The following is a 27643-nucleotide window of genomic DNA, read 5'->3' on the forward strand; positions in this document are numbered from 1 at the left end:
TCTGAGATATATATTGAAAAAAAAATAAAACACAATTCAAAAGAAGCTTTTTTTTGCCTTTGAAAGTTTTTTTTCTGTATAAACTCAAATTTCAACGATTCAAACTTTTAGTATAGAAAACTACAGTGTTGCCATTTATTCATCTATATATTTTTCAAAGAAGCAAGCTTAAAATGTTCCGGTCGGCCTGTTATGTTTCCCATGCAGTTTTCGGCTCATGTGCGAGGCATGCATGCGTGCTTGACCCCAGAACTTGTGCTGACCGCCTGTGGAGACGCTTGGCTGGGCTCCCCCCGCATGCTAAAATCATCATTTTTATGTGCGTGGTACTTTTTGCACACAAGAGAAGACAAGCTGAGCACTGAAGTCAAGTCGACCTCATGTGTTGGGCAGTCGCGTATAATGCAATCACGGAGTATATTCATTTAACTTGAAAATAAATTGTAGATTCATACTCAAAGTTACAGTACTTTGCTTTAATAACTTAAAAGTAATATGAATATTGAAAATGAGGACTTTAAAAAATGTAATACAGACAGTTGAATCAATGCTGTCATGCATATATTGTTTATTCAAGTATACATTCATAGTATATTTTTATTTTACTTTTTTTCATACGTGAAACTAAGTGTGCATGCGCAGCAAAAAACACAGACACACAGTTATGAGGCCTGAAATCACTCCAATTGAAAACTTTATGAAATGAACAGTCGAATAATTAAATAGCCTTTGCATGAAAAGTTGTAAAATCATTTTGGAAACGGAAACTTTAAAACTGTGTGTGCTAATAGTTTTTCTCAGTTCTCAAGGGAGCATTCACATTCCATCAATTGCATAATTTGTGTCACCGTCGCGGGGTGCTGGAGACTACACCAGTTGCTTATGGGCAAAAGGACAACTACACCCTAGACTGGTCGCCAGTCAGTTGTAGGGCTCCCACAAAGACAGACAACCATTTGCACTCCCAATCACATCCCACCGACAGGGAATCGACCCCAAGTTCCTTCCACTGAAGTCAGCCAAAACCACCCACTGGCCCATCGTGTGACTTTTAAGAAACCAAAACTGTAAAATGGAAATAAAATACAGGAATCTCAAAAACCCTACTTAGGTGGCACAAACTTTTCACTAGGTTACTTCCCATCACAGGTTAAAATTTTCTGACGTTTTGTGAAATCTTCCTCGGCGCGCATGCGCGTTTGTGCGCAAGAGGGGGAGGGAATGGGGGGTGAGACACGCAGATCGCAAAGAAAAAGGCGACTAACTGCCACTGTGGTCTTCTGCATTCAGAGGCACAAGTTTTTTTGCAAGATGCTCGCTGCAAGAGCGCAAATAGCGCCTCTCCTATCCTTCTGGTGGTGGCTGGCACCCATACTGCTGCCATTCACCTCCAGTTCTTCTCACTCTTCTTCTTCTGCTTCTTACGCATCTTCCTCTTTCCCGACGTACCAGAAGGCAGCAGGCGGGTCTCGGACGGGCTTCCTGGGAAGGACGCTGGTTCTTCTGGACGTCAACACCCGGAGTCCCACCCGAATACTGAACGAGAACTTTCTCTCCCTGCAGCTGGACCCATCGATCATCAGCGACGGATGGCTGGTCTTCCTAAGGTATTTGTTGTGTGGAATAATCTTTTTTTTCCATTCCAGGCACGTTCATTTGTTGTGTAAGAACGAAAATAGCAGCCAAAGTGAAAAGTAATTCTAGCAGAGTTAAATTTAGAGGCTACACTACTAGATTTATGACCAAAAGTGTCTAAATCACAGTTGCGTCACTGTTGCACTATACAAATGGAAGAATTGAGTGTTCTACCTAGAATGCTTTAAAAACAATTCTTTAACTATTCATTGATCATTATAATTTATATTATTTTTTTCAATGAACTGGATCTTTCACACAGCATATCCTGTATCAAGTTCGATGAACTTCTGCAATCTCTACTACAGAAGATAGCCTATAAACGTGTTTATCTTTTTTTTCGCTCATCAGGAACAGAACAAATTGTGAGACATGTGTAATGGGTAAAAACGTACAAAACAATAAACATACTATACGATAAAAAACAGATAAAATAAAAGAATCAAATTAATAATTAAATATTACTGCCAAACGATAACAGATCAATTGCAAGTTTCAGATTCTCGTTTTTCCCTAGACGCAAAGTAGTGATACAAACGATCGAAAAAATCCAAAAGTTTCAAACTATAACTTTATTAGTGTACTCATTTGTAAACATAACAATTATGTAAATGGAAAAGGTGATGGTCTGATTTCATTTCAAAATCTAATGCTAAAGAAAATGTTCATTTAAAATTGGGATTTTAAAATATTTTAACTTTCAAAATGCTGTGCGTCGACAGAACCAACAAGAGAAAAAATATATATAAAAAGTCCAATTCAATTTGAATGTCTTACTTCATACCCAAAATCGACCGTCTCCAATTAGAACACACGTAGCAATCGAATTCGCATAACAGCTAGGTCATGTAAGTAAATAAATACAACTAACGACAACTCTGATGAACTCATCTAAATGTGTCGGCAGCTCCAAGCGCCTGGTGACCTTGGCGAGAGGCTTATCTCCTGCCTTCCTCCGTTTTGGGGGCAAGCGGACCGACTTTCTGCAGTTCAACAACCAGAAGAACCTGGCTAAATACCGTGGTCCCGGGCCCGACTACTACCTGAAGAACTACGATGACGGTAAAACAGCAACAAATATTAATCTAATCACATCAAATAATAAATAGATGATTGTTTCATAACCACTGAAGGCATAAGTGGTGTCAAACTCATTTTAGCCACGGGAAGTTGTTCTTGCGGTTATATGCGGAGGGCGTATGTTATGTGCCATAATTAATATCCACTAATAGATTGACAGATTTCAAACAGTGGAGAGACCGTTTATAGACGTTTGAGCCTCTTCATAGCAGATGATCTCTAATATTTTCGATTTTTAATTTTTTTTTTAATTTAATAAAAGAGAGAACAATTTAATATGAATTTTTATCTTTTGTTTGAAATAAAAAGGAGAAACTGTGACAAATATTTTTCCTTTATAAAAAAGGAAAGAGTAAATATATATTAAGAAATATATATATATATATATATATATATATATATATATATATATATATATATATATATATATATATATATATATATATATATATATATATATATATATATATATATATATATATATATATATATATATATATATATATATATATATATATATATATATATATATATATATATATATATATATATATATATATATATATATATATATATATATACACATACATACATACATACATACATACATATATGAAAATGACATATTTTCGAGATGTGAGTAAGATTGACAAAATCTTTTACTTTACCTTCATATTCATATCTACGTATGCAAATGCAAATCATAAAAAATGTTGTACTTTCTGAAATGAAGACAATTCAAAATTGTCCATAACCATATTTGCTGTATTATGGAGGAAACACGCTCAAACAGCTGATATGTTTACAAAAGTTGTACTCTGGCCACTATAATACTTATACTATACAAAAATTAGACATATATTTACCGTAATTTGGAATTCTGTACCAGCATTTGGTTTTCTTTGTACATGAAAGGAAAGCATAAGTGGCTGCCCAGCGGTTGTGTGGTTGACACATCTGCCTCACACTCCCTAAACTTGGGATTGGAATGAGTGTTTTTGTCAGTGTGATGTTTCCACTTGGTGTGGGATTTCTTCAGGTACAGTTTTCCGGCTTCCTTCCCCATTCCAAAAGCATGATTACTTTGAACCGATTCAGAATATACTGTGCCTCCTGCTACGAATGACTCGTGGTGAAAAAAGGTGATATAAAATGAGTACTTGGGAAAATTACACGTCACCGTCAACAGAGTTGATTAATATTCTGCTTTCTTTTGGTGGTTTCCACTTTGTTGGGAGCTAAGTCACCACGTAGAGCTTTGCCTTGTACTTTCTGTATTTAGGCCGAGCTGTATGTGTTTCTTGATACCAGGTATTTTTGTTGTATCTTTAAGACATCCTGTGATCCCCTTCCAGGCAAATTTGAGTCCCACTGTGTTCCATTGCAACAGAAATCATTAGGGTTTTCCAAAGATAAAGCAAAAAAAAAAAAATGCAAAAGGAAATAAATTCCAAACTTATTTCACTGTCAGTATTATATTTTGACTTTTCCTGGATTATATGTTTTCCTGTTTTTCTTAGGGTTCCTCCATGATTTGATTTGTTTTTCAAATGACATAACAGACTCGGTAAATGCTCCCTTAGGACGTACTGTATATCAACATGTTCTCACTGCACGCCTTAAAGATGTATTTTCCTTCTTTTTTTGGCACTGGTTCTGCAGACATTGTCCACAGTGACATTGCAATGGACAAGCAGAATGGTTGTAAAGTGGCAAGTCACCCAGATATCATGCTGGAGCTGCAACGAGAGAAAGCAGCCAGTACCCATCTTATCCTGCTTAAGGAGCAAATATCCAACATCTACAGCAATGTAACAATAACAGGTAGGTGATCCCATGCTCACATGCATTTAAAGTACTAACCCTGCTTTCAGACAGTAATATCGTTTCCGTTGACGTGGCACATTATAGACTTCAATGTATGCACCACACACCGAGAACTGAAAGCATGCCAATGTAAACCATCAGCTTTGAGAATTAGAAATGCAAATTGGAAAGGAGGAATGTGGAGATGGATAGAGGAGGAGTGTTGCAGTTCAGGCAAGTAAACAAAGCAATGTTTATATACTGGTTAGAGTTAACTCAAGTTGATCATAGAACTCCCGAGACCCCATTGGGTGGGCTGCCGTTCTTGTCTTCTTTAAGAGTTACTGGAGTGGAAACTGCACGAAATGAAAAATTTGTAAAATGTAGTCTATGGATGTATTCAAGTGACTTGTGATGTGTGGTGGTACATCTTTAGTGGAAATTTCAGAGGATGAGGACTATCCAGTTTGGAAAACCAGTTTCTTCAGTACATCAATTTTTGGGTAACTGTTATTTTGTAAACCAAAAAGAAAGAAAGAAAGAAACAAACCAATATAATATATATTTTAAATTGTTTTCCCGTTTCAGAAAAGGAAAATGTACCATAATGTAAAGTACTACATATTCTAGGCTAAAAGTTACAGTGGTTATATGGAAGAAAAAACATGGTGTATAGTTAGTTGGACTAACTATACACTGCATTTTTAGGGCAATATGTAAGTCGTTTTGGGTTCTCATGCGTCTTCTATGTATCAAACCAAACACTTCAAACCAAGTTGCTCATCTAGTTATTCAAGTGTGAGATGTCATTGGAAAATGCACACATTTTATTGGACTTCTGTGCAAAAGGCAAAGGTAAATATATATCTAATTCTGATCATATTCTAAGGTAGCATGATTCAACGTGCTTATTCAAGGTGCATCTTGCAACACATTGTATTAAACCTTCCCATGTTTCACTATACATTAGTAAAGATATCGGAGTAAAATATCTTGAAAGTGACACCTGAGTAATGTGAACGTTTGTTCCGAGGTCAAATTATTACATGTAGCTTAACTCTGTGTAAATAGGCTTTCGTGTTAAGACCTCACATCTTTGTGGTGGAACGAGTAATAAGGGTATAGGGCTTAAGGAAGGCGTTTAAATATCGTCTGGTAACAATCAGCCAAGATCCTCTATGGAAGCACTTTTGTGTATGTGTAGCGTGTATGCTGGTGACTTAGCAGGTGGTGTTTTTTTTTTTTTTAAAGGACTTTGTTAACAGTCTTACTCCATCTCATTTCCACTCACCACTGTTTGACTTTTGACCCAGGCTTGTTAGAGCTATCAATAATGGTGTGCACACGTGCCCCCACCCCTCCAAGTGTTCTAAGCCTAGACAAGGTCACAGTCAGTGTCATCTTGTCTTTTTATTTTTTATACCTTCCCCAGCACACACCTCTTCCCTAATTACCAACTCGTGTGTTTACTGTTATCGTAGTATTGTATATTGTGACTTCATGTGAAAGTCATGTTTATTTGACCCGCCTGCGTCTAGGTGGTCAATCTTCCAAACAGTCACATCAAAGGCTCTGTTGGTGTGTTTAAGGCTCAAGAGATAAACTTGAGGAATCTAAGGACTTTTCCATATTTCCACATTGTCCATCAGTATTTCACCTAAAGTAAATTTCCCATCAGACACTAATACACACGCCTTGCTTGGTCTTTCAAGTGACTATGTGTCGACGTCACTGCTCGATGCATCGTTGCTGAGAAAAATTATCCATGACATAACGCCTGTAGGAAACACAATGATATTTAAAATATTACTTCATAGTATTTTACCTTTGTGAACACATCCCCTCTTGCATAATGCACTGCCAGAAAACAGAACATATATGGTCTAAAATGTTAAAATTCTGTTTACCATAAAACATGTAGAAATCCTAGGCGCCGTTTTTCCCCATCAAATCAACTTTCTTGACTATAGGATCCACAGTTTTCTTACTTAAAGGAAAAAAATGTACTTAACATACAGAATGTGCTTGTTTTATGAAACATTTCATGATGTGTGCATCTTGTGTTCAATCACTAATGTCCCCCAGTATTAGATTCGATTTAAGTTTAGCTTTTCAAGATGGTGATTACTTCATGTTTTGTTTACACTGTGCACATGGCCAGCACAGGTCCATATGTGAAGGATTTTTCTTGTTCAAATGAATACCTACCCTGTTTAAATCACAGAAGGAAACAATAGAATATGTTCTGTAATTCCATGTGTTTGCAATGTACTCAGAGACAAGTGCCCTGCCACCTGCAAACAAATGGCATTTTAATTTCATGATGCATTGGATGTTTGAAACCATTGTTTGTCTTGACACTCATGCACTACATTTGTCTTCTGTGACCAGATTTTGTGTCAGATAGCTTTTTGCTTGAATGCATTGAGTCAATGTTCTTTGGAGGCCTTAACTTTCTGCAGGAATTTTGGTACCTCATGTTTTTGTTTATAGTTGTATGTGCACTGTAAAGCCAGATGTAGCTAGGTTACCACGCCTGCTTTTTTTTAACCTTACACTTTCATTTAACTTTTGTAACGGGCTTTCATTCATAAAATCGAACAAAACCCAACATTGGTACATAAATACACATTGTATGTACCTGCACTGGTGAAAATATGTGACTTTAATATTTAACATTGCGGACATGTGTATAGGCTGGAGTTAAAAAGCAGGTTGTACATTACTGGCGAATACTGTGCACTATTAGACCCTGTGAATTTTAAAGAGTGATGGATTTAATCATTGACACCATGGCTGGGATGGAAATTATGCAGAAGAACCTTAACAAAGAATAGAAGTTTGCATCACTTCTATGATAAGAAAGAAGTCCACAAACGCGTATCAAGGATGGCGAAAGGAGCGTCTTGGTTTATTTTCAAACTTTCACACATATTGATATTTAATATTTGGTCACTGATGGTTTGGTGCCCCATTTCCATATACAGTGGTACATCTACTTACAAAATGAATTCGTACAATATGTTAAGGAATATATGTACATTTAGAACATAACAAAGTTCAAGTCTCACACAGCACCGCTTATCTTTGTCATGGTCTCTGTTTGTGTTTTTTTTGGGGCAGTAATGCAGTATATACCTATTATGGAGAGAGATGTACACACCATGCATATATGAACATAGGTTTATGTACATCTTTAGTTGCATTCTCTCAAATGTACTGCCCTTCAGGATTGAGTCAAGCAATGTTTTATGTTCAGAGTTTTGTAAGACAAGATACCAACTAAAGTGAATTAGGGTTCATGAAACTACTGGTTTAATTGCACATAATTTATTGGATTTCATTGGGAGGCTTTTCTTTGTTGTTGTTGTTTTGAAAACACATTTGGTATTATATGTTTTGCTTCTGACAAAGCAAAGTCCATGTATTACATTTAACTCCAGAAAATGTTGCTTGCACAAGAGGTTGGCTTGTTTTCTGTCAGGCCGCTTGTGTATTCCGCTCTTTAATCCTCTTGTCTTCACACGGAGCATATGGTCGGTGGGATTGTTGGACCTTCTCAGAGGCCATCTATCACTCTGTGGTGTCCTGCTGAGTAGGAGTTTCACAGCCAGCTTTCCACTCTCAAACTGGGGGAGAAGATATATTGATTGAAAGAGAAGAGAGGGAAGGAATGAAAACTGAGAAACATAAGGCAGTTGGGAAAGAGAAGACTATTTCAAGACAAATACAACTGTTGTATATTGTAAAGCAGCCAGGAAATTTGAATTCTTTGAATTTCAACTCTTTCCCATCAAAGGCCATTAAAATCTGTCTCAGTTTGTGCAAACAGCACTTTATGTGTGAAATGTAAAAGTGGATTGCACAATTTACACTCGGTCAAGGTGTCTCTAGCATGTGCCCTACAGCTGACCAGTTTAGGGTGTAGTCTCTCTTTTTCTCTAGGTCAGCTGCGATAGGCCTCTGAAACCCTGACTAAGATAAAAATGTGTTAAAAATTTAGCAATTTAATTATTTTTAGCTTATAATTATGAAGGTTGGCAGCTGCCTGATGGTACACTTCAGTGTAGGCTGGCGAGGGCTCGATTCCCGCTGGTGGCGGTATGATTGTGAGTGCGAAAGGTCATCTGTCTCTCTGCGTGCCCTGCGGCTGATTGGCGACCAGTCTATGGTGCAGTCCGAAGTCGGGTCAGATAAGCTCCAGTAATGGAAAATTAATGAATGAGGCTTGTGTTTGTGTGTTAATTTTTGGTGCTCTGTTTAGTCTTCAAAATGCCCATGTACTCTGCCCTGATAGTAATGAAATGGGATTCAAAAGAAACCAATGAGGCTGTTGTGAAATATGCCTCACTCAGCAGTGTAAGAAATAGAATAGAAAGGACCGAAATTTTAATTTTGTTATTTTCTGCATGCATCCATTCCCAAAATTTAACATACAAGACACTTTCGTAAAACTTAGAAAGCGAAGGATGCAAGCAAAACCTTTCATTCTAAGAGGCTTGAGCTGCCACCACTAAGCAAGAGCAGATGTTTGACTAACTTCACTCGACTTTTCTATTCTCCTGACAAAGTAGATAAAAAGTGAATCTGCAAGTTAAAGGTCCCACTTGAAGCATTTGTTATCAATAGATCAAGATTAACTGAACAGATCAAGCCTTTTCTAAAGTAATGCTACGTTGTCATGCAAAACTTTGAACCCTTGTCTTCTTGTTCATTATTATAATTGATGTCACCATTTTCTTTCATCTCCGTGTGCCTTCTTATCTAAATAAAGCACAGCGTGTTGTTGTTTTAACTAAACCAAATTATTTTTAGGGAGGGAATAACAATAATAAGCAATTTACACCCATTGGAATCTTTAAAGGGGTGGTGATCTGGTTGCGGGCTGGGGTTTGATTGAGAAATGGGTATGTGCTTTGGTCAATGCCTGGTTTGAGTGTGATTTCGTGTTAGCTTTTTTTCCAGTAGTGAATATAAAATGATTTAATAACAGTAAAAAAAAAGTTAGATTAAAATAACACTTACTGAATAATTTTGAATAATAAGTGGAGTCCACATATGCTTACTCTAGCACAATGTTTTGATCAAATTACACTTCTAAAAACCAAATTATCATAAAAGATTTTTGCTGTTGTAAACGAATAAATCAATAATGAATGCATCTTGCCGATTTGAAATAAGCAACAAACCAAAACACTGAAATTATTATTATTTTTGTTTTCTTTTCAAACCTCGTACAAAAACAGATCATGCATAAAGTTAATTCTTTTGCAAATCAAATCTCATGTAGACAGTGCAAAATGTCTATAGCAGGGAAAAATTGGAATACACGAGCAAAGCCAAAATGTCAAGTTAATTTTGGTACCAATTGGACCGAGTAACTTATTAACATATTAACTTAACATTAATTATTAATTATTAATTTTTATTATTATTTTATTATTATTTTATTATTATTATTATTAACTTAACATCTTTAACACTTGAATGTCAGGAAACTCATCAGAAGCTCACAAGGGGCACATGGCTCCAGACCGTTTTTTTATTAAGTTATATAGTTGGAAAAATGTCAGTCTTTTTCTTCCGGAACATCTGGCCACAACATCAGTTAAAGCACAGGGCTAAGACCCATCATCATAAAGGCTTGGAGAACCAGGGCCTGAAAGTGAGGAGTTAAAAGAGGCCCTTAAAGCAAGTTTCCCCGTAGTATGCTTTCAACACCTGCCTGAAATTTGACAAGATTTACTGTAATGTTAAAAAAAAATCCGTTAACACATCGCATTTGAGCACTGTTATCAATTTTATGTTGTACTAAATTGAAATGTATCTATTATTAAATAATTATAAAATTGAATGAAACTTTTTAAAATGGTTTGAAGTATGGAATTCATTTATAACAGTAAGAAAAATATTTTAAATTCACTGATTCCAATTAAAATGCCCCCTATGCATAGTGAAGAATCCTCCCTTGTAAACTTTTTTTCAACTTAAATACAAGAACATAAAATAGACTATACTCATTTTTCTTTTTCTTTTTTACACAGAAACACACTATCTCTTTTATTATTGTGATGTATTTGTATCAGAAGATCTTAATTCTGTATTTTTTTTTTACACTAACCCTGAAAAGAAAGGCTGGTGCACCTAATATGTTAATCTGGAATGTTGCAATGGACATTACTTTGAAGTCGCTGAGCCTTCTCAGTGCGTTGCTGCATTTAAAATATCACTACTTTTGTTTTGCAAGTCCCATTTCCCAAAAACACAAAATTTGTACTATGTAACTACGGAAGTGGGTTATATATAAATGATTTGTACTGTTGTAGGGTGGGCAACCAGTAGTTTAAAAATATTAAATGTTATCAATTTAGTAGTATGACATGGGACAATTTATATGTTATCTTAAGCATGATTTCAGAAATAGTTACAATTGATACACCAGAAAAGGAATATAAATAAAAATGCTAACTGGTACAATATGGTAAAAAGCCAATATTGTAATCAGGAAAAACAGAGTCCTCCATAGTTTTCCTTAGAAAACACCAGCTTTTACAAGTTCATACTGCCTGTCAATAACTACAGAATATTGTGGAGATACTATTGAGAGGATGACGTGATGGTTATTGTTTTAGAAATACAAAAGTTTTGGTATGGCATGTGTTTGCTTAACTACCATTGAGATCTGTTTCTCATCAATCTCATCAGTCACAAAGCCTGGGATCAAATCTAACATTTCTGAGTCCAGAATGTAACAGATGTCGACTAAACAGATGTTGTTCTTGCTGTTGTTACGCTATTTGAACATGGGTAATTTAGAAGCATTTGTAAGGAAATCCCATAAAACATTCTTGATATGGATGTGTGCCGCATCAGCTGATCCGCATTCTTATGCAGGAGCTCCATAAAAGTATTGCCAGATTAATTTTGTTCTAGGTCTTCGATGGTTACGGAGCAGACATACGTACCTTGGCCGCTCTGTTTTACTACATGCCTGCAGGACTGTTGTTTTCATTGCAATTTCAGAGCTATCAGTTTCCAATTATATCATTACCAGTTTGACGAGATGCTGCACAAGATAAAAGAGGGAAGCTTTACAACTACCGTTTCAGAAGGTGACGGCCATGCTAATTTCCTATAAATATGTCAGGTGTGGATTTTACAGCCCTCTATTGACTCTCTCTTTATTCAAAATGTGTCACCTGCAAAGAACAGACTTTATGTTGTTTGTAGTGGCCAGAATCAATGTAAAATTGTAACTCACGAATTTATGTCAGTCGCATGTCGTCATTTGATGAGACATACATTTTTTCCCTTCAAATGGATTTTGATATATGGCCAAATCCATGAATAAAAATCACTAAGCATGAATGTCAACTATATTTTGTCTCAATGAGTGTTAAAGGGCGATATGAAAGGGTAATATATTAATTATTCTGCTATATATTGGAGCTTCTTCGAAACATCTGTCATAGGTTGTCTTAAATCTATGTAGTGTTAAACATAATCTCATGACTCAGACGCCGTTCCAGAGAGAAATATTATGCCCTGTGGCAGAAACCTTGGTCTCAGTCACAAGTGTAGGTCCTACAAGAGGGTAAAGACCGAAATCACATTCACAAAACAACTATTTCCAAATATTTCTCAGAGCAAATCACTGATTAATTATGTAGTATCTATTAGCAGTATCTTTGGTTCAACAAAGCATCACTTTTTAAGGTATTGGATTTATATTCTGGTCATCCAAATAACTTTTTTTCATTCATTTTGGTGTTATCTTATAAGCACGCTTGTAAAGTTATTATTTTTTTGTTACTAAACTACAGGTAGAATCCAATATTTTATACTTTTAATTGAGTTGCTGTCACTTCACTACAGTCCTACTTCTCTCTAAGAGGCAGCTCATGTTATATTGTCCAAGTCTCTGTGTTTAATTTAGATGTCAAGGGCAGAGCCCGTTAACATACCATATTGTCTAGCTCATATGTCCTGTGTCGTCTCACGCTGGGCACTTCGTTGATGTACAAACTCAAGTTTAGTCACTGCAAATTACAAATCAAGGTTTTTTTTGCTTACTTTAACGCACACATATACACACACACTCAAGTCACCCCCTTTCTGTTATGAAAATGAAAAACATGTGCTTACCTCACATCTTGCATTCTTTTAATATACCGAGGTGGTTTGACCTGATTGGTTTGACTGGAATGGATCTTAGCTATATGAAAGAACTCCCTACACTGTGTTAACTGTTGGGAATATGCTTGTGGAGTCCCATGGAACTGTATTGGAAGCACATGTTGCCCTCTCTGCTACTCTTAACACGCAGTGTCAAGTTAACATAATGTGATTGACTGCATCTGTAGCTTTTGATGCAATGGCTGTAACAGTATATCAATGTGGCGTTGGCTATAGTAGATGAACCATCACATTGCAGTGTATTGAAAGATTTTCTGCATTTCCGTCATGTCTTGACTTTTTTGTTGAAGCTGAAACTGATGAAAATGAATTTACCGGTTAAATGTATTGGTTATTTGCCCAGGCTAACCCTTTCCAGCAGAAACAATTGTACTTTATCATCCATAGGACTTTTACTTTCAGAATTCTACTTTTTCATCAATAGGACACTTTGCCTCACGTCATTTATACTTCCACATGTAGACATCCTGGCGATCTTTGATGGCTTGTAAACAAATGTGTTACTACACTTTGAAGCACTCCTGGAAAGGTTTTAATGTGATTCTTCACAGCACACTTGTCATGGCCATATTGATTTTGCAAATGCCTTCATATCTCCTTAAGCTTGAGGAAGGTGCAAAAGTAGAAGAATCTTTTTGATTTGTTTTTTTTTTTTTAAGCGAGAGGTGATTCATGCCGGGGGTATTGAATAATTCCTCCATCATGGCATCAGCAGTGATTGTGCACAAGTGTCTGCTTCTGTTTGCATACAAGTCCAATATATTTCCGCTATGGTCAAGGAAATTTGCAGAGCTGCAGAAATCAGTCGAGACATGGGCTGCTGCTGCTTTACATGACTGGTCTTTCAATTGGATCGACAGCGTGACATGATCCAGGCCTTACTCTCTTTCCCTCACACAGAGGCACATGCACACAAATCCAGCTTTCTGTGCTTGTCCTTTTTTTCTTGGACCTTCACCAATTGTTTGAGAACTTAGTGGTCTACTGAGGACACCACACATTCTCAGACAGGCCTTTATTGTGTAACAGGAATGTGCAATAATGTTTTTGACACCATTTTTAAAGAAAACTAATGATTGTTACATTTTGACTGTAACCGAGTGTCATTTGTTACACCCCGATCAGAAATGGCAGTTTTATGTTAGCTTGATTAAGTGCTTGTGCCTTTGTTTGTGGAACACTTCATCATTTGTATTGCTCCTTCCTTGAAGAATGATCCACTTAATCTTCACTATATATTACCGTGTATAGTATTTATCAACTTGATATCATCACTGATTCACATTTGTAGAGGTCAATAAGGAATATGTCCAATACACCTGTGCACAACCCTACTCTTGTCTGACCAAGATTGCATATTTGTGCCTTGTGGGTTCTCAGTTTTGTATGGGCAATGTTAGCCCCAAGTGTGGGTGGAGTACTCCAGCATTGTTCTGCTTTTGCAAGAGAGCAAATGATGCCCTGTTCTTGGCAGGCGACAAATGAGAGCTCCACTTCACTCGCCGGTAACAATATCCGTTGTCTCCAGGCTATACTAGCTGTTGTCTGTGCACTCAGCCAAACAGAAACTATAGCAAATGTTCACCAGCAGTCTAACCAAGGATTAACGACCATTAAAAAAGATAGCTTGTTCCCAGGGAATCAAGTTAGTGTCTGTCCTATATACTCATCAATGCGTGTGAACTTACATTTGAGAGGTCCAGCTTGATGAGTTATGCCTTGGAAAATGTCTTTGCATATCTTATTTATTTAGATGATTTGATTAATCATTTTCTTATCTTTTTCATATTTAATTCCTACTCATTTGGTATACTTTTATCATTTTTAAATGGTGAATTCATGTCAGTTTTTTTTGCACTTCACTACATTAAATAAAAACACTGTTGTCCTACCAGGTATTTTGAATGAAATTGAAGTAGCCTCTGCATATTGATTAATAAGAATGATTAATTAAATAAGGTTGCAGATGTGCAAGACTTGGGCTTTTCTTTGTTTTTCTGTACCTCTTATTCAACTTTAATTTCAGACTGTCTTGGCACTTAAACAAAATATTACTTTTTAACATTTACTCTGGCAAATAATGAATTTAAAACTGGGAAAAATCTTTCTTCTTGACCTTTGTGAGTCATACATGCGCACAAGACTACTACTACTAGAGTGAAGAATCGTGAGACATGTTCAATCTACAACTTTGGAATGAGTTTCACACAATCAGTTGCCTGTAAAAGATCCTTTTCCAATCCACTGTGCTTTTTCTTCATTTCACAATTTGGCAAGTTCAGCTGGTGTGGAACACGCCGCCGAAGGCAGCATGTAATCAAAAACAGAGTAGTCAAGAGATAGGGTCACAAGTCACGGTAACATTTACATTATTGTAATAACTCAAACAGATCTAATTTCAAAACAAACGTATGCAACTTCTCTGTATCACTTATGGGGCAAACGTATTTTGCCTAGTCAGCATATACTGCCAAGGAGCCTTATGCATAATCCGCCGTGGGTTAAAAACACTTCTGGCATCTCCCTGAAATTCCTTCATGAGGAGAGGATTCTGATTTGCATTTGAACAAATTTGCATGCAAGCACATTACAACTTGAGGCGCAATGCAACTGTCCCATTGAGCAATTGATGTTCTGGATTGTTGTCCGAATCAAGTGGTATTACCTACATGCACGATTAATACTTTAGGTTACAGATACTAGCGCAATACATTGGCCTTGTTTTATCATGAGCCGCATGGGTTCACTGATAGTGTCAATGTGTGTGGGAATGGTTCTCCATCTGTACATGTGCACCGCGACTGAGTAGTGACCAAGTTAGGGTGTGGTCTGAAGGGCTATTTTCCATTTCTAAAGAATATAAATATTGTTGAACAATCATGAATATGATTTGTTGATGTTGCTACATTGGAGGCATTCAAAATATCAAAGTTACAACTGCTTTGTGGTTTTCTCCCAGCCAGATCTTTAGACAAATTGTACAACTTTGCCGACTGTGCTGGTCTGCACCTAATCCTGGGCCTCAACGCGCTGCACAGAAACCACGACAACTCCTGGAACACTTCCTCTACGCTCAACCTCCTCAAGTACAGCGCTGGCAAGAAATACAACGTTTCGTGGGAGTTAGGCAACGGTCAGTGCATTGCTCAGAGATGATAGCTTAGTCAGTATATTACTTTTTCACAGTAAAAGTTCCATGCTGAATCAGGGTAGAGGAACTTCTGGAGATTATGCAAATTTCCACATTGTGTACCAAAAAAAATTATCATAAAGATCCTATTCATTGATTCATTCTTAATATATTCAAATAATATACAAATATGCTACACTTATTTACTGCTTAATAAAGAGCATACTTTCGTTTCTGGGTGATAATCTACGTCTTTTTCATCAAGTGGAAAAAGTAAAACACATGGTATTGTGTCTCCTCCATTATAAGCATGACAGTTTCATGTTGAACACTTGTGTGAACCTTGAGGCACATTTTTCCTTCCACTTTATTTTCATCTGTCATGAAGTTCCTCCTCCGGTCATTTATGTTTTAGTATTTTCATCTTTCGAACCGTGCAGAATCCACTGATTCAACCATGTCAAACCTTTGAGTGAAGACGTTCACCATAGCATGATCAGACTGATTGTGCAGATATAGTGAACATTTTTAGAGGGGAAACAGCATAGGTTGTTGCTTGTAAAACAGTCAGTCCTAAAACTCATAAACCGATAGTGTAGATTTGGAGACGGATAAAAATGTTCTCGAGAGGAGCGCTTTAATGGCGAGTTCAGTTTACTTTCCTTTTGGGTACCAACCGGTGCACTTGTTTGCTTTGTTTTCTCCAGACATCAGTTAACCTATTCCTTGGTATTGAATTGCTTTTATTGCTCTATTTTTATAAGCTCAATTTAAGGAGACCAGAATGCAAAAATACTGTAAACTTTTTCTTAACTTTAACCTTTCTCTTTCCAGAGCCCAATGCCTACCGCAGCATGGTGGGCCGCACAATTAACAGCACGCAGCTGGCTCAGGACTATACCGAGTTGCGGACCCTGCTGCAGTCCGTGCGCTACTATAACCGAGCTCACCTTTACGGCCCTAACACAGGAAGACCACGCAGGAATGCTATTCTACTGCTAGATGGGTCAGTTGAGATCACGCACACTATGGTGAAATTTCACTAGCCTTCATAAAGTACATTTGCACAACCAGTTGCACACATTCAGTGTTTATAGGTTTTCACTGGGTCTGTTTGAGTGTCTCAGGCTAAGTTATATCATGTCAACCTAAATGAGGTGTCCTCCGATTTATAGCGTGTCGACACAACTTCTCACCTGCCTGTCACTCCACCCATTTAAATTAAGGCTGTAGGATTATCAAACTTTATTATGTTAAACCACAACATCTTAATTCATTAATTTATGTTCTCATTTTGAACATGAGGGGGAAAAGGCAAACTATACTGCTAGTCTTATAGTGCTGTTTTATTTCAGGCAAATAATACATAGTATATACCTTTGGAAAACAGAGTCCCTTAAACAAGCCCATCTAATCATATGATTTGTTAGTTCTTGTCACACCCACTTTTAATAAGAAAGTGCAAATCTAGAATGACGTAAATCAAACTTGAGATGTTTGATGATTTAATAAAAGGAAAAAGAAATAACACAAGGATTCAATCCTAGGATCAGACCATGGTGTGTGGACTTGGCATGTTCTCCCTGGGCTTGTGTGGGTTTTGTCCGGGTACTCCAGTTTCCTCGCACATCCCCAAAAACATGCAGGCTAGGCTTTTATAACACTAAGTCGATGAGAGTGTGAATGATAAAAAAAAATAAAATAAAAATAATTGAAAACATTTATATTTAGAAGTATGAACAGCGTTGTGTTAAACAGATACACTGAAAGCCATTTTTTAGTTGTGCAGTATTTTATCCTCCGAGGCATGCATCATTGAATGCTATGGTGTCTATTGTAGAAACAGCTTTTCTATTTCACATAAACATCAACATACCGTTAACTATTTATCTATCTTTATTATTTATCTATAATGTAAAAAAAGATTCATGGCGTTCTCTCATATTTGATTTTGACACCCAGCTTTGTTGCTTCACACTCCATGATCATAAACCATGACTAAATAAGAACACAATGTTTATTAAACAGCCTAAAAATAAGAGAGTTACCCATCTGTGTGGTTTAATGGCAGAAAATATTAAAAGAGAATGATGTGCCCACCCTGTTGGGATTAAAATCCAAATTGCTTTAAGGGAAACAAATAGTTCCTGGGTAATATTGTGAACAATGAATGTTTGTATTTCTGCTCTGCTGTGTTAAAATGTCACAGCTGTGACCATTCGTTTATGAGGGCTTTCTAACGACCAAATGACTGAAGAGGAAAGATTGCACTGTGTATCGCTAGGCTTTAACTTGCGTTGTTAAATAAACAATTGGAACCACAATAAAACCGACAAAGTTAAACGGCATAGTAAAACCGTAATAAAATCATGTGTGCAGATAAACACAGAAAGATTTTAAGGTCTGTGCATATCTCAGCCTAAATCTGTCTCTTCTCTGCAGCCACCCTCATTTTGACAGGTATTTGGAAGAGAGCAATTTCTTACAAGCCTCCCTTTCCTTGAGGTACTTTGATCAGTCAGGACCATAGGAAGAGCAGCTGTTAATTTTCGCATATTAAATTTAATTGCAAATAAAAACCCACACATTTGAGTGGCAGGTGAGCAGTTAGGGTTAGGAGGGATGTGCAGAATGATGGTAAGAACTGGAGCTGTACGATGGTGAAGCAGGCAGGGGAGTCTCCTTCGGTCATGTGTGTCACATTTCACGGAGGGGTAATTCTTGTGTGTTTGACACTATTACGAGGGCTGTTCTGGTGTCAGAAAGCTTAACGTTGATTTAAACTCTAAGCCGCTAACTATCCAAATAGCCAAGCTGGACAGACTAAACAAGCCTTTGCGGCGAAAGTTGTGTTTCACTGATGTTTAAAAATACACTTTCAGGCATGTCAGACAAGCTATTATGCCCCAAATATGCAACCATCAGTGTCAGATAGAAGGTAACCATAAATCCTCTCACCAAAATACAAGCACTTTAGAATGATATTAAATAAATGTTTTAGGCCTTTTTGTAAAAAGGCCGAATAGTTATTAGTACTTATATATAATAGTTATATTTAATTTTAGATATTTTTTTTAGTGTCTGATAAAAAAAATACGTAGTTTCTATTTAAGAATAGAATAGAACTGTCTTTGACACAACCATTTAAATAATTCTCTCCCACCCCATATAAATCGGTGTAAAATGCACCCTGCTTTTCTCTTGTAAACATTATAAAGCTCCTGGAAGCAATTGAGTGTTTTTAAAGGATTCTGAATTACAAATACCCTTATTAAATGCTCTCTCATTTAGAGTAGAGGTACTTTATTGCTCTTGCATAGGAACCTCTCCCGGGGAAGAATTAGCATGTTTCAATTCTCTTCACAATCCTTTTGCTCAAATTGTTGTTTTTCCTTATTTCCAGATTCATGAAAGATGCTGGCTCAGTTATTGATGCAGTTACGTGGCAACAGTAGGTATTTTACCCCTTTATTTCACTTCTGACCATCTTTGAAAGTGAGCGAATGCACATTCTATTCCTTTAACCTGCTTTCCATGTCTTCTATTGGACTTCACAAAATCCATCCACCCATTTTCCTGAACACTTATCCTTCTCAGGGTCATGGCTCATGAGGTACTAAAGCTTACCTCAACTGATTTGGGGCCTAAATGTGAACTCACCCTCAATTGGCGACTAGTCGGTCACAGAGGACATGCCTTTTACACTTTTTTTTTGCAACACCTGGGGGGTCACAGCCAGAAAACCGATGTAACTACGTATCACTGATGGGTTTTGTATCAATTTTAAAGCCTTCTATTAATATACTGCTCATGTTTCCAACCTTAGCAGGCAAATGCCCAGTCACATTGTTTTGTCATCACTTCTCTACTTTTAACACTATTATTAAAAGGTTGAGGCACATCGGGAAGGCATTGTGAGAAAAGGGAAAAAATCAACAGGACGCATTAAATTAGTAACACCTGTCATTTGAATATTGCAAACATTCTAGGAATGCATACAAATCAATCAAACTATTGTCTTTTTTGGACAATGTAGAACACACAGACCCACCTAGCGTGAACGTACAGTCAGTGAGGTGAAAGTTCAGTCTAATTAGAAGAAACGGAAGGAGGAAGGGCTTGTCAGTGAGTCTTAGAAAAACACCACCCACACTGTTAAAATAAAACCATATGTTCCAGCTCATTCTCCCCGTCATTTAGTTAATTTTATACTACAGCTCTAGATTTCTGTTTAACTGGGATGTATGACAGAATCTCTCCATTCTACAAGAAGATATAAAGTAATAAATTCTGAGCCCTTTCATTAACATGTCTGTGGTATATCCTGTAAATCCTGGACTATACCTTCAAATGATATGTTCTTTAGAACACCCTCGTTTTTTTAATTTCCTGTGAGGTGTACTTTTCACATAACAGTTGAACATTTGAAGCAATTTGCCAATCAGACAGGTTTTCTGTCATCAAGTTATTTGTACATAAAATGATCATGTTTTTAATAATTATTTTCCGTGCAGAATATTCAAACAGTAGTTTTAGGCCTTTTTTTTATGTGAGCTCCTACTTTCGCAACACAATTGTTATTTAACCTGTTTTCCTCTTTGGAAAACTCTTATTTTGGTATTTGGTAAGATAAATTGACAACTGCTAAGGTTGAATAAAATTATTGCAATCAGGTTTTTAACTTGTTTCCCCCTCCCTAAAGTTTTTTAAATATTTATTATTTAAGACAGTGAAGTAACCTCAAGTGACCTTTCCATTCAATTATGCGTGACTAAAATCCATAATGTTAGTTACATATTTTATTGAAGGAACTACATTTAAAAAGCTTCTAAACATCACCTAACGTGCAGAATACTCTCCCAATCAGTGGCCTACATTTAATTAGGCCCTCTGACCTTGTTTAGTTCTGACTGCTGCATTCCAGTCTGGGCTTGTGAAAATATGAGCCAAAAAAGTGAATGGGACAAATTTGCTTCCCATTTGCTGTGTGGAGGCCCCGAGTAGAGCAAACTTGATGTGTGTCCTAATTACAAGCAGCAGTGCATTAGGGCTGTCTACATGAGAGTCGGGAGTACAGCACACTCTTAGCATTTATTTGCTCTATTTTTGTTATTTTTAGTCATGCCAAGAAAACTAATCCAAAAGAATTTATAAGTAAATAGATTTAAAAACAACAGCTCTTAACCGAATGTTTCAGGAGTTAAATAATTAATATAATAAAATTGACAAAAGCAGACACAGATATATAAATTCCTCAATTTTATATAATACTGAGTAGTTGTACTCTAACTTTACAAATGACGTGTTGCCCTTTCTTGTTGTTTTTGTAATTTTTTCTCCTCTATTTAACATTTCAATTTACTTTAGCCCAAGTGTGAAAAGTGCGCTGTGCGTGCATCTGGCAACTGATGAGCCACATTTCTCAGGTTATTCCACGTGGCCCCTGCCAATAATGTTTGTGTTATTGAACCAAACTGTAATTAAGAGTGATTACAGAAATGTGAGAGAAACCACACGCATAAAAACATGTCAATGAAAATCCAACAATTGGTCACATGTGAAGTTAAAACTCTTCCAAAATAAAGAAGTTTGAAAGCCAAGAATTCTTTGATGTTAAAATACTGCTAATGAGCCCTTTTCCCTGTGCTCCGCTGGCTTCATTAACATTGTCAACTTGATTTATGTATCCTGTGACTGAGGGATTAACATCATTTTTTGGGCTCTTTTCTTTAGTTCTAAAATAAAAGAATGGTTAGTAATTGGTATTTAAAAAAAAATCTTAAATGAAATGAGTTCATCTGCACAGTATTCAATTGCATTTGTTGAAATTATGATCCAAAGAAAATAAACTGTTTCATCAATTATGTTGTACATGAACAGGTAGAAAGCTGCTTGTTATCATTCCACTTAGTTTATTCATTTTCTATACACATACATATATTGATGAATCCCAGCTGCCTCTGTACAGGAGGCGGGGGACACTCTGAATTAGTTGCCAGATAATCGTAGGGCACATATAGAAAAACGGTCTTCCTGTATGGTGTTTGTTTGTCTGTCCCCTATCTGCTGTTATACTACAATTCTTTTTCTCGAAATTGCATTCCAAGATTAGTGCTGGTAACGGAATCTTAAGTCAAAAATGTCATGTCAAACTAATCACAAATCCAATGAACAAGTTCACTACTTTGAGTTCTTTTCTAAATATGAGACTTCATATAATAATAAGCTTGGAAACTTTTGATATATTCCTTTATTTGTATGTGTTCCACAGTTATTTCCAAGATGGAAGAGTGAAAAAAGTGGAAGATTTCTTAAAAACACGTTTGTTGGATACACTGAGAGAACAGATCACTAAGGTTTCCAAGGTACGACTAGTTCTGAAAAGTTGGTTGCACCTAGCAATTCAAATGAACAATTTAAAAAAAAAAACTTTAATAGAGATTCGTGCTCTACTAACCAACTTTTGTCAATGTGATTGCCCCACAACATTGTGTTTTTACAGTGCCTATGTTTGGAAAATGCTGATGATATAACAATACTTAGGAACAACACAAAAATACATGTTTGAAAGAAGGTATTTATAGCTGTGTGTCCATTTTTTGACAGGTGGTGAGCACACACACACCTGGTAAGAAGTTGTGGCTGGGTGGACTGGGTCCGGCATGGTCAGGAGGGATCAACAATCTCTCGGACACATTCGCAGCTGCTTTCCTGTCAGTAATGTTCTTTGCATCATGTAGCTTCCGGAAATGGACTGTCAGTAATCATGAATGAATTACCAACATGTTTGACCAACTTTGGGAAGACATTTCTAAATGATTCAATCATGTGTCCCGTATACCAGGTGGGCTAACACGCTCGGAATGGCTGCTGTTCATGGAATTGATGTTGTCTTGCGCCACTCGTTCTTTGATTATGGATATACGCATCTCGTGGACCAGCATTTTAACCCTTTACCGGTAAGTTAATTCTGGACATTTGCAATAGTCAGCAAAGTATTACTTTATTTATTATTATTATTATTGTTTTGTTGATTTAGGTTATTTAATAATGGGGTAAATTGTTTGTATTCATTGCAACTATGCTCACTCGCAACTATCATCAATATATTCTTGATTTTGTTTATTTCTTTATTATTTTAAGACACTTTAAAAATCCACATTTATTTAATCATTTATTCCATCAACATCCATTTGTGTATATTGCTGGAGTTGTTTGACAGCCACATAATTAGGACAAAACACATTGTGAATTTCTAGTGTATAGGGGTTTGCCAAACTGGACCACTTCAACTTTTGATTCATGATACCTAATTAAATGAGTTGCAACAATATGTTTCTTGAGTTTCAATTTGAAGCTCTAACACTTGTCTTTCCTCGACCAGTCCCAACCCAGTTTGTGTCTCCTGGATTGCAGCTCATAGATTTTCCCATGGGAGCTATTAGCTGAGATGAAAGGCATTTAGTGGTGATGAGTGGCTAGACGCGGGCCGAAATGCCATGTAACCTTAGCCCTTTGTCAGTAACTCAGAACAGTGTCACTATGCCCCCTTGATCCCCCATCGCAACTCTTTGCCTCTCTCTGTCCATCACATTGGCCCACTGAGAGAAATGCAACTTGAGATTCAGGCAAATATTGAACTACATCATGAAAAATAGTTTACTTGTAGTTCAAATTCTAAAAATTAATCTGTTTTTGCCATGTTTTTGCAATTTCATCTTTTTGACCTTGTCAGGACAAACACTGTTTCATTAAGTTTATCCGGCATGTTTATTTGAAACCCATTTGTGCAAAGCTAAAGGATGATAGGTTTAATGTTCACATTTTCTTAGTTCGAGTTATTCCTTCCTATGGATTATAAGCACGAGTGGTTGTCTGTTTCATAGTGCCAACCGATTGGCTGGCAACTAAATAGGGATTTGCCCCACCTGCTCCCTGCTGAGTTAACCCTAACCCTACTAACTCCTGGGAATTACCTAAACATTGCGGTCATAAATAATTAAAATGACCTTTCTTTTATTTCTTCTGCATCTCTATTATTTTTCTTGGACTGGTGGCCGCCTGCTAGGTTCGCAATGCTTTTAAAGATGTTGGATTTCAAAAGGTTGTGCTAGGCTACCTGCTGAGAGAATTCACTGCAGGGCCAACCTGTCCCGTCAACCAGAAATTTATGACCTGGCCCTTCCTTTCCCTTTAGGTAAAGGAGGCCAGAACACTTCCTACTTCAAGGAATGACTAAACCATTTTTACTGTGGCGTGTGATAAGTTATCCCACACTTCTCTTTTTCTTTCTTTACAATCTGCTCTTTCATGAAGTCTTCATCCACAGGTGCTTTGTGAAGGCCCAGATATTGTAATCTGAGGTGGGTTTTATAGCTGCCAAAATATTTAGTGTGTAGTGTTAACTAAGAACATTATTTTTTATGGCTATATACTTTATACGTTCCCAGAGGGGACGTTCAGCATTTGCAGTCTGTTTTTGTTTCATGTGTTTCAAACAACTGTGCACACATACACACTTAGCAAACGGCTGTTGCAGGCAAAGGTGTTGCAAACAAGACTAAACAAGGCTGAAGGGCATCTCCACAGTGCACAAGAAGCAGAGTGGCATCGCTCTAGTCCAAAAATACTTTCTACTATTATCCATATTTTTATGCGTGCCCTGGGCAAAACACTCGCAATAACACTGAGCATTCATGTCTGTACTTTCCATTATCCTTTTAAATATGACTCAATATGATTTCAAACATTATCAGTTACCGGAGTCAGCTGGGATAGGCTCCAGCACCCCCCGTGACCCTAATGAGAATAAAGCGGTTCGGAAAATGAATGAATGAAAATTAATTGTACTGACTCAAGCAACCAAAGTTTGCAGAAACTGCAACATGAGTCTACTATGTCACATGGCTTAAAAATTCAAATGATTGTAAAATTGGTCCCTAAATTGTAATTGTAACAGAGTTGGATCTGTAAATTGTAAGCAGCACATGATAAAACACAATACATTCTTTAGCGGGTCTATATATTTCCATATTTAGATTTATAGCAAAATTCCAACTGCGAATGACATTACACAGCTTTAAGATTGTTCTTGGATTCAGAATTTATTATTCAGCAAAATTTGTGTTCAATGCCATTAAACAGCAAGGCAGCAAGAGATGGAATGTCAAGATTTTCACAAGTTGTGTTACTTGTACATCCAAGGATATAGGGATGGACAAATACTGATATCATAACCTTATTATTTATCATTTGCTATTTGCTCATCAAGACAATTCAATTATATACCATTAAACTGTTGACACACTAGGTTATTGCCATTCTGGGCATCCTTTTGCTTTGCAGCTAATGTTTAGTCAGTTTCAGGTGAGTAGTTTTACCACCCTGGGGGGCATTACATGTCATAAGTTCACACCGTGTCTCTTCATCAAATAGATGTTAATGTCATGATGGTAGGTGTCTCTCTGTCATAAAGCCAAACAGGTGCCTTTAAATTCTCATGAATGGTGTACAGTGTATACACTATCCCAAAAATCACAAATGTTGTAAAACCACATAAAAAAAAGCTCAGACAATGCACCATAGGTTGTGCAGGTTAATGGGTCAGCATTCTATTAAGAAAGCCTTAGGGAATGTTATTGATTGAATTCAAATAAATGAAATAAAAACGTCCACTGAACCATTTTGAGTTCGCTGCTGGCATCAAATACTGAGAGTAATACTTTACCATGTAGTATTGACAACGTATCTTGTACACCAATACAAACAATTCTATGCCTCTGGCCAATATTATACTGTGTTCTGGTTCTTTCAGTGATTCAGCAGCAAATTAAGTTAAAGTCTGCCTGGAAAAAAATAAGCCCCTAAATGTTGCCATATGCAGGATTGCATGGGAACTTCCTGAGAAACACATGTTGTTCAGGGGCTCTTGGAAAGGTGTTAAATCTGTGTTCTCCATAGAGAGAACAGCAATAAATGTTTCAAAAAATTCTAATTGAATTGGTGGCAGTCTGTTCAATACAATCTGACATAATCCACGGGTCAATTAGCGTCAAGTGTCAAACAACGCACCTTCTTTATTTTGTGCGGCACATGACTTCCTCTTGGGCTTTTGCCATCAAAACTAACATTTACTACTGGAATCTTTTTGGCGAACCTCTAGGAATGAAATTCAAATTTTTGACTATATATAGGGAACATATCCTGATGGTAATGTATTTTTAATGTATTTCCTTTTGTAGGACTACTGGTTTTCCTTGCTTTTTAAGCGTCTGGTGGGACCAAAAGTCTTGGCCGTGCGAGTGGCTGGACTTCAAAGAAAGCCCCAAAAAGGACGGGTTATATGGGACAAGCTGCGCATCTACGCCCACTGCACCAGCTACTCCAAGTATGTACTTTGAAACTGACAATCACAAATGAAAAGAGTCACTAGTTATGCAGTAATTTGTTGTTTGAGGCCGACACATCAGTACAGGAGATCATTTGGAAATGTTACAGATGATTCTCATATCTTAATCCATCTAATCTACTTCCCAATAATAAAATGACCCCAGACACACCTATAAAACTTAACGGATGTCACTTATCTGGTGTGTGGGTTCTTTTTTTTTTTTACACTGTCAAAGAGTTGCTGAAATGTGTGCTACGCCGTTAGTCTGTCTCGGATTGGCTGGAGGGGTCCATTTGAGGGGTGGGACAATAAGATAGTCTGTGCAGAGAGGAGATGAAGAGTACCATCATGGCATGTTCAAGGTTATCATTTAACCCTGGCCAGGAGCTGTCAGCACCAGGCTAGATTTACGGCCTGAATCCCCACGGGCTCACTTACAGGCTAGAAGAATGTTAAGGCACAACACAGGTAAAATGGTTGAGGTGGTAAACTAGCAGCAGTTTTGTTTAACAAATTTAATGACAAGGTTACGTTACCTGTTTGTAGATAGTTCAAATAGTTGTTCACATCAACCCACCTGTTGTTTGTGCACCATTCATAACCAGTTAGAGCTGCATTCAAATTGTACAGCAGCGGTTGCCAACCTTTTTCATGCCACAGAGGGTTTCACTTAATAACATAATTTACAGGGAGCTCAAGAGAAACAAATACAAACAAATATTGAATGAATATAGACTATCATGACCTTTTCCACAAAGCTGCTTTGGTGTATATTCAGCTTTTACCATGCAAACCACACGCCAAAACATTTTATTAATTCTCCGTTCAACTCTCTCACATTGCACTCTCTCTAATGTCCAACAATCTCATCCAATCACATGTGAAATAAGGCATTTTCATTGCCAAGCACAGTCACAACTCAAAACACTTTTAGATTTAGACCCCTGGCAGCCCACTATCGGGTAACAGTGGCTTCCCTTGCTGTGTACTGTGTACCAGGACGTATGGAACACCACAAGGTAGTTGCAACGGTCCCTCTTGGATCAAATTGTATTATCTTTATTTGTTTAGTTTTGCGGTTTTACAAAGGTTTTGAGTGGATGGTGGTTTGACTGCTCTGTGTTAGACAGCAACCAGCTTTAATACACAGGCAGTCAGCGGTTTTGAAAGATTAGATACTTGGCTTTCTCTACCCTTTTACCCCTTTTAGTGGTTAGCATTCTTTTTCACTTTTCCAGCAAAGCATCAACATCAAACGCCATAAACCGCCATATGTTTGTATTCTTTAATGGAGATCTGAGAACATCTTCATTGATAAGGTCTCAGAGAATATTTTTGTTTCCTCCATAACTAAGATTTATTACTTTTTTAACACACCACCAAACAGTTTTCTTTAACTTGTATTT

The 27643-nt window shown here is 37.0% G+C and overlaps 1 protein-coding gene across 3 annotated transcripts in view; it reads left to right on the top strand.

The window, feature by feature from the left end:
* Nucleotides 1-27643, top strand: part of hpse2 (heparanase 2) — a 38233-nt gene that overhangs the window by 7189 nt on the left and 3401 nt on the right. For 2 of the 3 annotated variants that reach the window (XM_077729987.1, XM_077729986.1), the window contains 10 exons: nt 1453-1607; nt 2543-2697; nt 4378-4539; nt 15677-15850; nt 16682-16853; nt 19251-19298; nt 22119-22212; nt 22454-22560; nt 22692-22806; nt 26089-26234. In XM_077729987.1, coding sequence (XP_077586113.1) covers nt 1453-1607; nt 2543-2697; nt 4378-4539; nt 15677-15850; nt 16682-16853; nt 19251-19298; nt 22119-22212; nt 22454-22560; nt 22692-22806; nt 26089-26234 — 1328 coding nt within the window. Of the gene's footprint in view, nt 1-1221; nt 1608-2542; nt 2698-4377; nt 4540-15676; nt 15851-16681; nt 16854-19250; nt 19299-22118; nt 22213-22453; nt 22561-22691; nt 22807-26088; nt 26235-27643 lie in introns of those variants that run through there. The other variant, XM_077729985.1, reaches the window with a different exon arrangement.

This window comes from Stigmatopora nigra, chromosome 12 (genome assembly GCF_051989575.1).
Source record: "Stigmatopora nigra isolate UIUO_SnigA chromosome 12, RoL_Snig_1.1, whole genome shotgun sequence".
Classification (NCBI taxonomy): domain Eukaryota; kingdom Metazoa; phylum Chordata; class Actinopteri; order Syngnathiformes; family Syngnathidae; genus Stigmatopora; species Stigmatopora nigra.